The following is a 16,087-nucleotide window of genomic DNA, read 5'->3' on the forward strand; positions in this document are numbered from 1 at the left end:
CACATTAGCGACACGGTCTCTAAACGCCGCTCTTGCTCGAGCTTGAAGATGGCTTCACCTCTGGGTGAGGTCGTTCGTCGTTCGAGCGAGCAGATGTCCCAGAAGTCTTCACGAAACGTCTTTGGTTAACTCCTTGTTGACGCGCCGCGGCGACTTTGTTGACTGTCGACTTGTCGGCATTGAGCTCAGCTTGCTGCTAACGTACGCTTTCGACCTGTCGGACCGCCTCAAGTGCCTTCTGAAGCGTGAGGGCGGCGTCGACTGGAAGTCTTGCTGAGAGCTTCCGATCTTTGATACCTACTACTAGACAATCTCTGACGAGTTGTTCTTCAAGCTCGCCGTAGTGGAAGTGCTTCGCAAGTGCGTGGAGCGCCGTGACAAAATCTTTCGCAGACTCGCCTTCTTGTTGAACTCTCGTGTTGAAACGAGTTCGTTAGAAGATGACGTTTCGTCGTGAGATAAAATGCTTGTCGAACTGCTCCATGACGAATGTGTGCTTCTTGGCCTCCTCGGCAGACAGCCGGTACGTGCCATATATATCTTCTGCTTGGTGTCCCAGATGTAGAGCACCGCATCTATTTGGTGTGGATAGGGCTTGGCGATAAGTCCGGAGGACATGCGGAAATGTTCGAAACGTTTTTTTCCACTTTGGCCACTCGGTCGGCGATGAGAAGCAAAATGCTTCCGGAGGTTGTATGAAAAAGGACGCCATATGTTTTAGCGTAGCTGCAGCCGAAGATCCCCGAGAGCAAAGTCGCCTACCTTCGTGTGGGTCCCTGGTTGGCGCGGCGGTGCCCGCTGAAGAGTTCTTGAAATCGGCTCATCGCTGGCGGCATACCATTTCTGACACCATGTTGCAATGTGTGCAAGTCGTGTTGCAAGTTGCGCCAGGGAACGGTGAGACGATAGCACGGTAGGACAAGAGGTTTAATATGGCCATCGGCTCAGAGATGGGTACGTTCTAGCCACGGGCGTAAGATGCCAGTTCATGCGCATGAGCGACGGAGCTCTATCTGTTCGGCTGCTCAGTGTAGTGCTATGCAACACATACCACGGGATTGTACCGGCGACGTCATTAGATGCTAGAGAGCCTCAAGGAAGTGTTCATTCAACTTAAACCATGGAGTGCGTTTGCAATTTAATGGCGGCGTTAAAGATGGCGAATTTTAAGTTTTCTGTGTGTAAAAAATGCCTAACTTATCGGAACAAAAATGATGTCTATAGAAAAGACAGTGCCAACGAAGATGCTCGAGCCGAGGATAACGACGTTGACAACAGTAGTGTAGTGCCCAGCATTTACGACCGAAAAATGTCATCAATGTGTCTGACGAAGGGTAACATGTCGCCACAGCAGGAGGGGATGCTCACCAAATTACAAGATCGTAACCTGTTCTTTGGAGGAATGTCAAAAATATGTCCCCACAGCTTCAAGGGCTCAAGGTCGGTAAAACACCTGGCGACACAATGTGGCGGAATGTTGGACCTGTACTACAAGAAACGCCATGATGAAGTTGTCAGATGCCTTCACTTTCTTTACACCAAGAAGTATGGATTAAACCGGAGCAGTAAGCTCAAGAATTACAAGGTTGAAAAGGTAATATCGAATGATAGAATAAAGATAAAATCGGACATAAAAATGGAGACGGCACTGTCCCTTGAATACAACAAGCCCGACCTGATGATACATGACCGGAGAACGAAGGAAATCCCACTGGTTGAGGTTCGCATCACCAACAAGATCATCCTGGCCAAGACCGAGTTGCGAAAGTCTCGGAGATACGACGTACTGAAAAATGAGCTCAGGGTAATGTACCCCGGGTGCAAAGTAATTACAGTACCAGTGGTAATGATCTGGGATGGACTGGTGACAAGAAATTTTAAGGGATATATGAAACAGCTCGAAGTCACCGACAGGCTGCTGGCATACATGCAGTCGGTAGTCTTAAAGCGAACCTGCGAGAGCATCTTGGAAGACCGCCGAAGAATACAAATAGGGGACTGGCTGGAGGATGAGGTGGATGAAATGATGGCTCAGCTCGAGACTCAGCCCGCAGGGCCAAAACAAGGAGCTCAATTAATGACTAGATGAGCTTCGTCTGAAAGGAATTAATTTGACGCATTAAACAATTTCTTCGCGTAAAATTTTCAAGCATTTGTTTATATTCAGATTTACGTTGAAAAATCACCCGTAGCCCCGTAACCAACAGCGACATTTTTCAATTTAATGGCGCCCATAAACACATGCCTTGATCAAGCAGTTGAACACACTCTTACTTGAGGCTCTTAATTAGATGATGGCTGGAAGAAGACGACGACATGCCACCTGCTTTGGCCTCTATGATTTATTAAATACTTTCAGTAGATATGATGTATTACCGCTCGATAATAAATAAGACTCAGGTACACCATCCATTTCCGTCCCACGGTGAGCTTCTATAGACGGAAACAATTTTGTTCTTTCATGAAATTGAAGAACCCCGAGTTACTCGCTTATATTTGCCTACGTAAAGGGTACTATTAATATATATGCCCAAGCAAAAAGTGGCCACTTTCCGAGAAGAGTGCCCAATTCTTAGTTTCCCTTTTGTAGTAGCTTCTCATTGGCTGGAACGATTATTGATGCCTTGGGTGGGAGGAAGAGCGCTGTCAATCATTGTACCGGTGGCACCGATTACTTGAGGAAGACTCGTATGAATCTTCCTCCCATTATTTTGATTTTAGAGGAAAATGCTTGTTGTGACATGCGTGGTTTATTCGCTATGTTAAAATAATTTTGTTGCTTTGCAGTTGTTGAAGATGGGACTGATTTAGTAATTGCATCGATATTTAAAGGCAATGAGGTCCTTTTCAATCTTCTGTGTTTTTGCTTTCTATACCTTTTATTACAACCCTTCGAACAGCAATATTTTGGCTGCGAATAATTGTGTGTTCTAATTGCAGTTGTAATAACTTTTATAGCACTGTGAGGAACTGTGGGAGCTTTTATAGTACTTGCATTACTTTTTACAATGTGATAAACAGGAATCGCCTCTTCCACAAGCTCAAATCTGGGGGACACGCTACCACAGTCGTGATGAAGCGCTCACGCATCTTTTTGCTGCAGATTATACTTCTGAGCATGGCCAGCAATGACGGGGCCCATATGCTGGACGAACCACAGGACGCCACGGAATTGATCGTTCTCGAGCCAACCACTGGAAAACAGTGGCTCCTGGGACCCATCTTGGTGGATTTCAAGTTGGGAGCATTAGGAGCCTGCCAACACTGGTCTTCAACTACGATGCCTCTACAAAAACCGCCATCCCACGCCAGTCATTCGATTCACGCTACCACCGCCATGATGGAGCGCTCGGACAACTTTTTGCTGCAGGTTCGTTATTTGAATACTTCAGCTTGCCGTCGTTCAAGCAACTATTGTCTGCTAGTGGTATCCTGCCCCAGTACCTGGTTGTGCCATTTTTGTTGCGTGTGCTCTTGGTTCGGTCGTCCAAGAGCTGCGCTCCAAACAAAAATGAATCGCGCATGAGGAACGCAGGTTGTAAGGGCATCTCTGCCTAACATAGTATACTCTGGCATAACAGTCAGTTTAATTTTGAAACTTCTACCACAAAGTAGACATACATATTCACAAAGTTTCCATTTATTTTCAAATATAGCCGGCACGCGTGCACCATCACGCGTTCAATGTACTATGCTTTTTTTTCCAAGCACGCGATTGCAATATTTCTACTTTCCCAAGTGTTTATCGTGGCGGGTTATCCCGCTGATTGCGCTTCTTACCGAGCATTGATGTAATGCAGAGAAGCAACACATGCGGAGCTCGCTCCCGCGGGTGCTGCTTCTCCGCAGTGCAATGGTGCTCGGTAAAAAGCGCACTCAACGGGACTAGCCCGCCGCAATCAACACTTCGAAAAACACGAATAGTGCAGTTCTTCTCAAAGCGAATATAGAATAGTGTATTATTCAAAACTACCGTTCGAAACTCCGAATATTCATACAACCGTACTAACACGTGATTAATTATGTCTGGGAGGCACAGTTGGCAGTAATTTCTGCAATTAACTCGTGACAGCAGTCTTGAAGTAACTCATTGGGCGCGGCAATTCTGTCTCCAAATGAATTTTTGAACTTCTTTTGTTAAAATGGTTTTGTATCATAAGTCACAAGTTGGTTTCAGTGCTTAGTGCTCGCCAGAGTTCAGCTGAGGCTCCTTGAATGCGCTTACATGTAACTCAGAGCTTGCGGAAATTGGATGGTTTATTCTGTCATCGCATTCTGTTCACAACCTAACCACATTCTACACTTTTTGTTTTGTTTTCCATGTTCAGTAATTCTTCATATGGACTTGATTACTCAGAAAATTAGAGCTTGCCTTCCGCATGAAAGCTCGACATGGCCCTCTAATTATTTCTTAAGAATAAAGGTATGAACATGTTTTGCTTAATACACTTTATTGGGTGCTCTTCCTTGAAATTTCTAACTCAGTGTTTAAACAGCTGTTAATCTCTGGGATGCGCAGCTGGCCTTAACTCCCGAAGGTAACTTGGGTCCACAGCCTATACTTCGTCTCACCCTATGATGGACTAAAGGCAAAAGCTACGGACCGCCAGATCCAATCACGAGCTACAGGGGACGGGTGAACAGTGGTTCGAATCGAAGAGCACTTAGTGACTCAACAACTTTACATCGCAAAGAAAGCCACGACATAGAGGCTCTTTGCAGCGTTGAAGCTATAGAAATAATGCGGCGCTTTTGGATTCGAGCATTATACGTCCACTTCTAATCAATGTTAAGCGTGTCATAGTACAGCGCGTAACGTGATTGGACCTGGCGGCCTGTGGCCTTGGCCTTTAGTCCATCGTAGGATGAGACAAAGTATAGTCACATTTCCTGGGCACTAGATATTTAATTTGAATTGTTCCCGCTTTCAAAATTAGTTTAAGTTACGGACCACAATCTGGCTAATTTTGGATGCCGGAACGATTTCCGTCGTTACACATCACGGGCAGCTCAGTCATTAAGTGTTACGATTTCCTGCCGTCGCAAGTTACGGACAACACGCCAGCTAATTTTTGATGCCGGAACAATTCCCGTATATGTAGATCAGGTGCATGAAAGTTACGTTTTTCTGCCATGCTTCTACGGGTAAAACTGTAGGGCCTTATTACTGTCATGCACGTAATACCTAGTTAATGCTGTGACCATGATGCTACACAACGGAAATTGTACCGGCATCAAAAATTAACTGGCAATTCCAGTAATTTGACGGGATTTGTTTTATAGTGTAGATACTACCCAGGAATTACATTTGCTTCTTGTTTGCTTTGCAACCTTCTCCGTTGTATAGCAGCTTAGTAGTACCACATTACATATTATAGATTGCTTAGTTTGTACTTGTCTACAGAATGGGCTGTGTGTAATAAGCTTCTAGGAGATTTGAAAAAATATATTTCTCATGTCTGTTTACCTGCCCTTTTAGCAAAAACCTGGGTGAACGCATTTTTTAAGGGTTTACTCCATGTTTTAAATGGATTTATAATGTTTGACACGTCTTAAATGAGTCTGAGATGCCCTACCTTCTTCTATATCTAAATACATGTCTGTTTTGTAAAGGGGTCACGAAACGATTTTCCTACTTCTTCCTCCCTAGCTTTAATCCTCAACTCAAATGCGAATTGTGAAATCACGTGCTCGTGACATTCCTTCGGCACCGGTGCGATGACTCCTAGCTTCCACCGTGCTTTTTATGCACACCATAGAACTTGTCATTCCCCAGTGACAATAAGTTCCGCCAGGGCACTCATTGGCCACGAACGCGAATCCAAATATTCGTCGACGGATTGATTGTTGACGAGTGCATACGTCCGAGTGACGCAGTTCTCGTGTCCAATGCCTGAGCTGGGCTCTGCTGACGTCAGATTGGCGCCGGTGACGCGCTTTTAAAACCGCGGATGTATCATAGTGAAAAGGTGGAGAGCTCTCGAAGGCAAGAAGGTACAAAATAGTACGCTATATTTTGAAATGCTCGTACCGAAAAGCTGGCTTTTGACTTTCTAGCCTCTTTCTTTTGGCCAACTAAACGATATGCGATTAGTAAAGTCCCAATTTAAAATCATTCATCCCAACCCAAAATTCGTTTCATGGCGCCTTTAAGATGTTGAGTGACAACAAATAATTTGTTTCATATTTCATACGATTGCGGTATAATGCCCTAATGTTCCGACCACTCTCGCAGTGGAAGTTGCAGAAACACGCCTGCGTAATTATTCCACACTTTCGTCAAGGACATCTCTTAGAGTTGAGGATATTATTATTCTTTGGCGTTTTTGTCTAAGTGAGTCAGATATCACCTTCCGTGGACAATTCTATCGTCAGATTGAGGGTTGCTCAATGGGTAGTCCGGTATCTGTGACCTTGGCTGGTGTGGTAATGGAACACATAGAGCAAACCACGTTAGAAGAAAAAGCATGCCCTGTAAAATCTTATCGACGTTAAGAGGATGGCACTTTCGTTATTTTGAATGAAGATCACGCCAAGGACTTGCATGCAACCCTAAACATCATTGAACCCTCCATACAGTTTACGCGAGAAGTAGAACGAAATAACACGCTACCTTTTCTGGACGCAACTGTTTGCTGAAGTGACACCGGTCAAATTGGAACCACCGTGTATCGTAAACCTTGTGATACCGGTAATTTTTTTTAGTTTCAATGCTCACTACCCTGTGGAACATAAGCGAGTTGTTGTAAGAACTCTAATTAGCCGTTCAGAACGTTTCCTTTCAAATTGAAATTTACGAGTATCAGAAATTCAGACTGTTGTCGGATCCCTTTTGAGGCGCGGGTATTCACAAGGTTCTATCGAAAACATGCCCAAACAAATGCAGCAAGAAAGAACAAAAGCAACTAGTAATTACAAAGCAGGCGTGGTGACTCCCTTATGTAAAGGCGCCTCAGAATCTATTCGCCGGTCCCTCCTTCCATTAGGTATACGAACAGCTTTTTAAACCCCAGATAAAATTACGTGACCTCATTTCAAAGCCAGAGGATTTAACCCCTCCTGAATCGTAAAGTGGTATTGTATATAAAGTGAACTGTCAGACCTGTGACAAGTGTTACACCAGAAAAACCGGCCGCAAACGGAGTACCCGCCTCAGAGAGCACAGAACAGACGTGGAGAAGGCAACAGATGCCACAAGATCAAAAACTGAACTGGTGGACTATTGTTAGACGACTGGTTACACTTTTGACCTCGCGAACACTGTGACCCTGGCACGTGAACAACGTTGGGGACCCAGAAGATTTCTGTGATCATGGTGTATTCGCAGTGACCCATCCGCCTGTAATTCTAACCGCGGCCCCCTCCCCGACGTGTACACCAACATCATGGAATAATTTTTTTATTTAACTTCACATCTACGACGGGCAAAGAAGAAGTTGAAACGAGAGCCTATGATGCCTCTCGGTGATGATGATGCCTTCCGTATGCCATGGACGAAGAAGTCGGCAGAACCAGCGCTACGGATGAAGGACGAAGGAAGCGTTTGGTTGCTGGTAGCTAGTTGGGTGTTCTTAGGCAGGCTGCACTGATGGTGTCTCCCGTATAGGAGACAAAACGGCTGCTTATAAATTGTTGGTATTGTTATGCAAGTCGGGGGTATTTGTTTTTAATTAAGCTATAGCATGATGGTAAGGAAACCCATAGGACGAGCTTTAGAAGCAGCTATAGCAAACCATAGAGAGAGCAAGAGCTGGCTCAAGGAACCATAGAAAAAGCGTTAAGCTGCTATAGAACCGTGTCTAAAAAGATCCATAAAGTAAGCCATAGAAATTCCTATAGCGGACAATACAAGATGCTATAGACGGCTAAAGGAACAATAGGAAATGTCGTACGCAGCTATAGCACGATGGTTATAGAGCACCATAGGACGAACTGTAAAATAAGCTTCAGAGGACCATACACAGAGCAAAAGGTGGCTAAAGAAACAATAGGAAATGCCATAGGCAGCTATAGTACCATGTCGAAAAAAGGTCCATAAAGTAAGCCATAGAGATACCTGTAGCAGACAATGCAAGAAGCTATAGACGACTAAAGGGACCAAAAGAAAGCCACAGGCGGTTATAGCATCCTTTCTGAGACCCATATAGTAAACCACACAACATTCTATAGAATTACGTTGAAAAAGCTATACACAGCCACAGGAGAGACCGTAGGAAAAGCTATAAGCAGCCATAAAAGCTGCTATAGCTAATTGGGCCAATCTTCTGTAGCCCGCCATACAAAGGACTTTCTATAGCCGACCCTAGGCCATTTTCGTATGGGTCGCCTTGCTGTTTTTGACCACTCTCACAGCCAGCAGCTACCCCAGCGTGGCCCTGTCCTCTGTGTCGACGGCCGCCATGTGAGGCGTGTGTTCACCCTGCCCCGTCGCTTGACCCTTAGCGGCGAGAACCAGGGCCCTCACCACCATGGACGTGTCTCTGTCGTTGAATTGGCACCGCTCGAGCGCCCGAACGAGTACGGTGACTCGGGGAATGGGGACAGTTGCTTGTGTTCCGCTAGGGGGGGGGGGGGGGGGGGGGTGGAGTGGAGGGGAGGGGAGGAATCAAAGGCGATGCAGCCAGTGGGGGAGTATGCTCGCCGCTCATTCGCTCAGTCCCCTCGTCCGAGTTGGGGGGACCGGTGGCCGAGTGTGCTACAGCGCACCCCCAACTCGACGTGCGTGGAGCGAAAGCTCGCGCTGCAGAACCCAGGGATCCTGGGCTCGAGCCCCACCCCTGCCCGTTTCGATCTGGATGAGCATCGTACCGGCGTGCGGTCGTGTATCACTACTGTGTGGTGCACATTAAAACCCCACGCTATAGGTGGTACTGCACTGGCTAAGTTGCTCACCTACAGCCTATGACTCGTCGCAACTTAAATGGCTGTCCAACTACACGCTGTATAAATATCCCATAACCCAAATTTCGTCCGAGTTGCTTAATTCCTCGACCACGTCTATCAACGGGAACCGGTTCTGCATGACAAGGTTTGCTGGCCAAGCAGCGCGTCCCCTTCGGGAAGGGTGTGGCCAACTGCTCCGCACTGATGCCAGAGACGGTTTCGTCCACATTTGTTTCATGTGTGGCTCCGGCCGCTGTAGTCTGCGAATCGGCTTATTCGGGATGGCTCTTCGACCGTAGATGAAGTCTATCGACGCCACCACTTTTCTCAGCCGCGGTGTCAACACGGGGAGTGGCGCTTGTCGCCTAGGGAGTGGTTACGGCCGTGCTTCGTTGGAACTGCTCAACCGTTCCCCTCCCACCTTCCCCCGACACTGCTGCTCACCGCTGGGATCTGACGGGGTCCCGGTGCCGAGAGCCATCCTGTGCCTCTTCCGCTAACTGTCGGCTAGCAAACTTAAGTCATGGCTCTCATGCGCGCCATTAGGTTCATTGATGCGAAGGAGGGGCTGGTTGCGGGGCAGATGCGACGATGTTGCAGCCGCTGCTGCGCGTCCCTTGTTCACTACTTGGTTTTGCCCTCTAGCTACGAGGCAAAGTCCAATAAAAGCTCATTTCCATAGGCGCATGTCCTTGACTCGGAAACTATCATCCTCAGTTTTTAGCGCCACGGCAGCATGGCCTGCTCCGGGCCTGTACCTTATGTTAGCTTGAGACCACACCTGCCTCAGAACGACTCAGGTGTGGTCTTGCTAGATTAATCTGTTTTACGTGGGCCGCGGTATGTTTCGGTTTGAGTCAGGAGGACCGCCGTGGCAATTCGCCGATTACACCATTTCTTTCGGAGAGGGGGCTGGCCGGTCCGTCCGTTGGTGACGATGGCCACCGGAATGTGCAGTTCTCTGGGAAGCACAGTAGTCTGGTTTTGCCAGCGCAAATTGAGAGGGGTGCTCTGAAAATTAAATTCGCCATGCCATTCCCGCGTCCCTAGAGGAAAGGAAGGGATTGGCAATACTCGGCCGCTGGCAACGGTCGGTGGGAATGTCTATGTTCATGTTAGCTGTTGGCGTCCGCTCATTCATAAAAGAAGCCCCTATATAAATGATTTTTGACTTTTTATTGAAAACGTGTTGACTTCTCGTTCATTCTGATTACTTTCTTTTGACTTTGACTTTCTGTTGACCATGTCAACAGAAAGTTTGTTGACTTTGTGTTGAAACTTTTCTGGTGGTTTTCTTCAGCCTGAGTTAAAAATAGAAGCTGTTGACTTTCTATTAACTTTATGTTGATTTTTTTTCTGCTGCCTTTCTGTTGACAGTGTCATCAGAATGACTGCAGACGTTCTGTTCACTTTGTGTTGAAAATTTTCAGTTGACTCTCGGTAGCCAAAGCCAATAGAAAAGCTACAGACTTTTTGTTGACTTCTTGTTGAACATAGTACACCCCGACTAGATACCAAAAGTCGCTATGTTTCTCAGTAGTCTCTGACAAGGTGAGAACGGGAAGCTAATTCAGTTATTCCCCCTCCAGCGCGAGCCTACTACCCTTTACAACGCTTCGGCGTTCATGCACGTCGAGCGCGCGCGTGCAATCAAAACACGACGGAAGGCATGGAATGCGTCCAGGAGGCCAGGCATTCAAAAGGCATGCCCTGCCGTTATGTCGTTGTTACTATAGGGACTTTAATGACCACATTAAATAGTCAACCAGTAAAGAAAATTAAAATAACTATTTGAAAGGGAAGAAAGTGCCTTGAGTCGCTTCGACTTGACTCGTGCTATGTAGGGAAGCGATATTTCTTCTAGGAGCCGTTTCGTAGATGTTGTTTTAGCGACTGCGACGAATTATTATTAGTTGTACCAATGCGTTTTAGTTAGAGATATTGTCCACGAACTTCGAAACACTGTTTTCACTTTGACAGACTCCCGAGGAGAACATTAAAGACTTTGAACCTTAATAAGTGCTAAGTAGTCACCGGCCAAATGATTACCTTCAATATGTAGGCTATATAAGACTCTGGAGCAGTCAACGGGTGTGTGATTCAGGTGTTCGCTGCTTCATGGTGTTTGTGTTCGTTTCTAATGTGTAATGGGATAGGTACTTGTGGCCTTCAAATTTCACAGAATTTACTAACATGTACTGGTTTAGTAACATACTAACAAAGTATAAAAAAAATATCGCGTTTTTTTTGTGACTACCTTACGACTTTTGAGGCCCCAGCCTCGAAAGTCGCAAGGTAGTCACAAGAAAAGCTGTAGGCTCTGGCGTCACAAAGACTACCAATGGTCTGGTGCCAATGAATCGCCTTGGAGTCACAAGGTTGTCTTATGCTAGAGGTTTAGCTTTTCAGTGTAGTGTCAACAAGAAGTTGACACCTAGGCGCCAGAAGTCTACTGCCTTTCTAATGAACTTTGGGCCAGACGGCTTCTGGAAGTCAAGTCAAAAGCTAAATACAATCTGCAGAAAGTATGATGGAAAGCTGTTGGGATTTAATACCTGTCTTGAGGTTTTTCAGCAGACTTTCCACAAGAAAGAATTACACTTTTTTGTGAGGGAGTGATCGCACCGCATGACGATGGGCGCGGGCAAAAGCTGCCTCTGTCAGCAGGCCAGCGGGTCAGGTGAGCGGGAGGTGACAGCGCTGTTTATGGGAAATCTGTGCATTGCTGCAGCGACTTTTCTCTGCAGCTTCTTCGCGAGTCTGGGCGGCATGAAGCCGTTTTCGATATCGGGGTGGCGCACACAAATGGACCTCCTCACCAGGAGTGGTGCCTCCGAGAACGCAGCCACGCTGGAGGTCAGTAGAGCGTCGTTTCCGTGGGCAATGGACGCCCAGCGATCCACCTCCTAATTGAAAGGTAGTGAGATAGAGAACAGCCTGCGGGCTAGAGACGCTGCAAAACAAGCTTCCGAAATTAATAAGTTTTTTATACAAGAAAAATATCGCACGTCAATATATTTTTTATTCAAAGCGTTCCGTACCTAGTTTAATGCCCAAACATGTCTTCTTGCGTAAACAAAAAAATAATGTGCAATATCAATTTTTTGTATTTTGGGTACGTCGCATTTGATTGTTTCCCCGTGTTATTGTGATATTGTCTTGTGTGTATTTATTACACACATTATTTATTGCCCGAAAGCGAGCTGACACCCAACAACAACAGGTCTCAATTTTTGGGGACGTTATCCTTATACCGAACATCAAGTAACCTTAGGCAAGGGCCCTAAATTCTGGAATGATCCGAAACTGTGCCGTGTAACCAAGTTGTCTCTCGTAAGGCGATTGGCCGAAAGAGCGACTGCAGAGGACAAATAAAGGTGTGCTCCTGACGGCGTCGATGACCGCGCGCATTCTCGCCAATTTAGAGGAGAACGAGCAAGAACGAAAAATCAAAGAGCAAGTTCTTTCATTTGCTAAGAAGCTTAAGGGTACCAGCTACAGTATCTCCGAAGACTACTCGCCAAATACACGCACTGTTCGAAAGCATTTGCTTGAATTTGGTAAAAACCAACGAAGTCTCTTCAAGCTCCGTCATGATAAACTTATAATTAACAACACGACTTACGTATTCAAACACACTACACAAAGGGTTATTCCACGACCCTCATAGCTATCAACAAACTTTTCGGCGAGTTCAAACAACAGCTGCTTATCTCTCATTTATGCAAACATTAGAAGTATTCTGCCCAGACGAGAATCACTTCGCAGTCTCATTGATACCACTGAGTGTAATATTGTCGTGCTCACCGAAACGTGGTTAAATTCATCCCTTTGTGATACAGAATTGTTATCTTCTTTTCCTAACTTTGATATCTTTCGTCGCGGTCGTGAGAACAAACGCGGCGGAGGCGTTTTGTTGGCTGCTCATCGCAACCTGCAATGCGTTGCTATTAGCACCCCCTCCCCTTTAGACATCCTGTTTATATCCTGTAATGCTTCCTACCCACCCATTATTATTGGTGCTTCTTACCGCCCACCAGATGCCGATTCTTTTTTCATTGCTGAATTTCATGAAGCCCTTCGATGGATAACTACGTCCTATCAGCACGCTCCCATTCTTCTGCTCGGTGACTTTAACTTTCCTGCGATAACCTGGGCGGACCTGGCACATACTACATCCAAACACAAAACAGAAAACGACTTCGTTAACACGTGCCTCACATTTGGTTTATTGCAACTTGTTTCTTCCCCAACGAGGCAAACTGATCATTCTTCTAACATCCTTGACATTGTGCTTGCTTCGCTCCCAGAAAACATGTCGTCAATTACATATTTACCCGGTTTCAGTGATCACGTAACGATACACGCCACATTTCAGTGTCAACTTCCGCACCCCAAAAAAGTGAAGAAAACTTTAACACTGTATGATAAAGCTGACTACAAAAGCATGAACGAAGAACTAGACACTTTCTGCAGCTGGTTTCTCACTGACTTTGCAAAACCTTCCGTTGAAAAAAACTGGTTATTTTATAAAAACAAAATGGAACATCTAATCACAACGTATATTCCCACTGTCACTGTTATTGAACAAACATCAACTCTGGGGTTCAATAACGTGCTGAAACGTATCAGCAACAAAAAAGCGACAGTTTAGATCAGCTAGACTGTCGAACAGCACGCGGGAATGGGATAAATACAACGCTACCGAAAAAAATATTTAACTCTCTTATTGCTCAAGCCTAGCGCACGTTTTTTCTTCTACTTTGCCCGCGATGTTGCATAGCAATCCCAAGCAACTTTGGAAAATGATAAACCCCGGTCAATCAAAGCCCATATCATTATGTGATCAGAACAACTCGCCCATTCCCAAACATGACATTCCCCAAACATTGAACTCCTCCGTCTTTTTTGTTTTTACGCAAGAACCAGCAGGCGATCTCCCTGAATTTCCTTATTCTGATCACTCGGCTATGCCCGACATAGTCTTTAATTCTAATGGAGTCCTAAAAGCAATCGAAGCTTTGAAACTAACATCATCCGCAGATGTTGACGGCATCAATTCAAAGATACTCAAAAACACGAAAAGTGCCACAAGCGTCTTTTTGTCACACATTTTTCAGCAATCTCTCTCGTCTGGAGTGGTACCACTGGACTGGAAGGTGGGCTAGATCGTTCCCATACCAAAAAAAGGTCCACCAACCTCAAGCAGCAGTTATCGTCCTATTTCCATCACGAGTGTTTCATCAAAATTAATGGAGAATATAATTTACTCGCATATTATAAATTTCTTAGTATCTGTTAATTTTTTTCATCCGAGCCAACATGGTTTGCTAAAAGGATTTTCTTGTGAAACCCAGCTTGCTCTTTTTACTAACAATCTAAGTTAAAGTGCTTATCATAACATACCTGTGGATGCCCTCTTTCTAGATTTCGAAAAAGCCTTCGATAAAGTTCCACACCAACGTCTCTTATTAAAACTTTCGCGTTTAAACCTTGACCTCAAGTCTGTAACTGGATTCGCAACTTCTAGTCAAACCGAAAACAATTCGTTCATGGTAATAACCACTCTTCGCCCCGATCTCCGGTTGCTTCTGGAGTGCCCCAGGGCACTGTTCTCGGTCCCCTACTTTCCTTAATTTACATAAATGACATACCTGATAATATTTCAACTAACGTACGCTTATTCGCAGACGACTGCGTTGTTTATCGTCCTATAAATAATAGCACTGACGTTCACGCCCTCCAGTCTGATCTTCACCATATTGAGGCCTAGTGTGCTAGATGGCTAATGTCTTTGAATGCTAACAAAACATCCCTTGTTTCTTTTCATCGTAGGCGATTTTACCCATCTCCCAACTACGTCATCTGTGGTTGACTCATATCTCCTGTACCATCATATAAATACCTAGGCATTACCTTTTCAAACGATTTAACTTGGTCATCTCACATAACGAACATAGCTAATGACGCGAATTGCGTCCTTGGCTATCTACGTCGCAACCTACGCTTAGCTCCTCCATCGGTAAAGCTACTATCTTTCCGCTCACTAGTCCGACCCAAACTAGAATATGCATCTGCTGTTAGGGACTCACATCAATCTAATCTTACTAAAACGCTCGAAGCCGTGCAAAATCGCGCAGCAAGATTCATCTACTCAGACTACTCTTATCATAGCAGTGTCACAGCGCTTAAATCTCAAGCTAATCTTCTTAACCTCGAATCACGGCGCAAAATTTCCCGGCTCTGCCTTTTTCACAAGTTTTATCACTCATCACTTGGCAGCTCTGTTATCGCACCAGCTCACCGCGTTTCATGTAGCATCAGTCATCAGGAAGCTGTCTATCCCCCCCATGCCCGCTGCACTGCGCATCTTTTTTCATTTTTCTGCCAGACAGCAAACGATAGGAACGATCTGCCCACCGACGCCGTGCTCCACTCCAACCCCGTCCATTTCAAGGCATTCATCGAAGAATTTTTTGGATGCTTCGTACTACCCTCATGTAATACCCCTTATTTGGGGCATTTGAGGTTTAATAAATAAATAAAAATAAATAAATAAATAAATGAACGACTTGAAGCTGATTACCAAAGATAGGAAAGGTGGCTTCGTGGTTCTTACGCGGGACATGTTCAGTGTGAAGTCACGACAATCAATCCTCGAGAACTTCAAGCAAATGAGTCCGACACCATTAAAGAAGGATAGGTCACGCGCCAAGAATCTTTGAGTTGAAATTAACTTAACGGGGTTGCGAACCAGCGTGCAATCTAGCAAGTGTCTGGAGCTGAACATTTTTTTTTTGTCTGGCCAAAACGAACAAAAGAGGAATTCGGTTTAGGGCGATTGTAACGGAGAGAGGCTCCTGGCAGGTACACCATGTCCAGCCATCTCAGCAAATATGTGTCGACACTGAAGCTGTAGGATCTTTTTTTAGTTAGGAACTCTGAGTGCGGTATAGGATTCCTAAAAAAAATACCGCGGATTTTAAGAAATGTATTTTCACTGGACGCAGAAGATGTTTTATTCAATACCACATGAACCACTATTTTTGTGCGGTTAGAAAGTGTATCGATAAAAAAGTTCAGGTTGTATTCCGGGCCTCATGTGGCGTTAGTGTGGAAAAAATTTTGGAACTTTTAGCTTTTGTACTTTATGCACACTTTTGTTTTTTGTAAGGGAGCATGTTCGTACAGAGACAATGTATTT

The 16,087-nt window shown here is 45.2% G+C and overlaps 1 protein-coding gene and 1 pseudogene across 1 annotated transcript; both read left to right on the forward strand.

Moving 5' to 3' along the window:
* Window positions 1-1,339: 1,339 nt before the first annotated feature.
* Window positions 1,340-2,089, forward strand: LOC120850049. The gene has a single exon (XM_040222391.1). The coding sequence runs from the start codon at window positions 1,340-1,342 to the stop codon at window positions 2,087-2,089; it is 750 nt and encodes a 249-aa protein (XP_040078325.1).
* Window positions 2,090-13,688: 11,599 nt separating this feature from the next.
* On the forward strand, window positions 13,689-14,285 carry LOC120850050 (annotated as a pseudogene).
* The last annotated feature ends 1,802 nt before the right edge of the window (window positions 14,286-16,087 follow it).

This window comes from Ixodes scapularis, unplaced genomic scaffold, assembly GCF_016920785.2.
Source record: "Ixodes scapularis isolate PalLabHiFi unplaced genomic scaffold, ASM1692078v2 PGA_scaffold4__175_contigs__length_147842914, whole genome shotgun sequence".
Lineage (NCBI taxonomy): Eukaryota > Metazoa > Arthropoda > Arachnida > Ixodida > Ixodidae > Ixodes > Ixodes scapularis.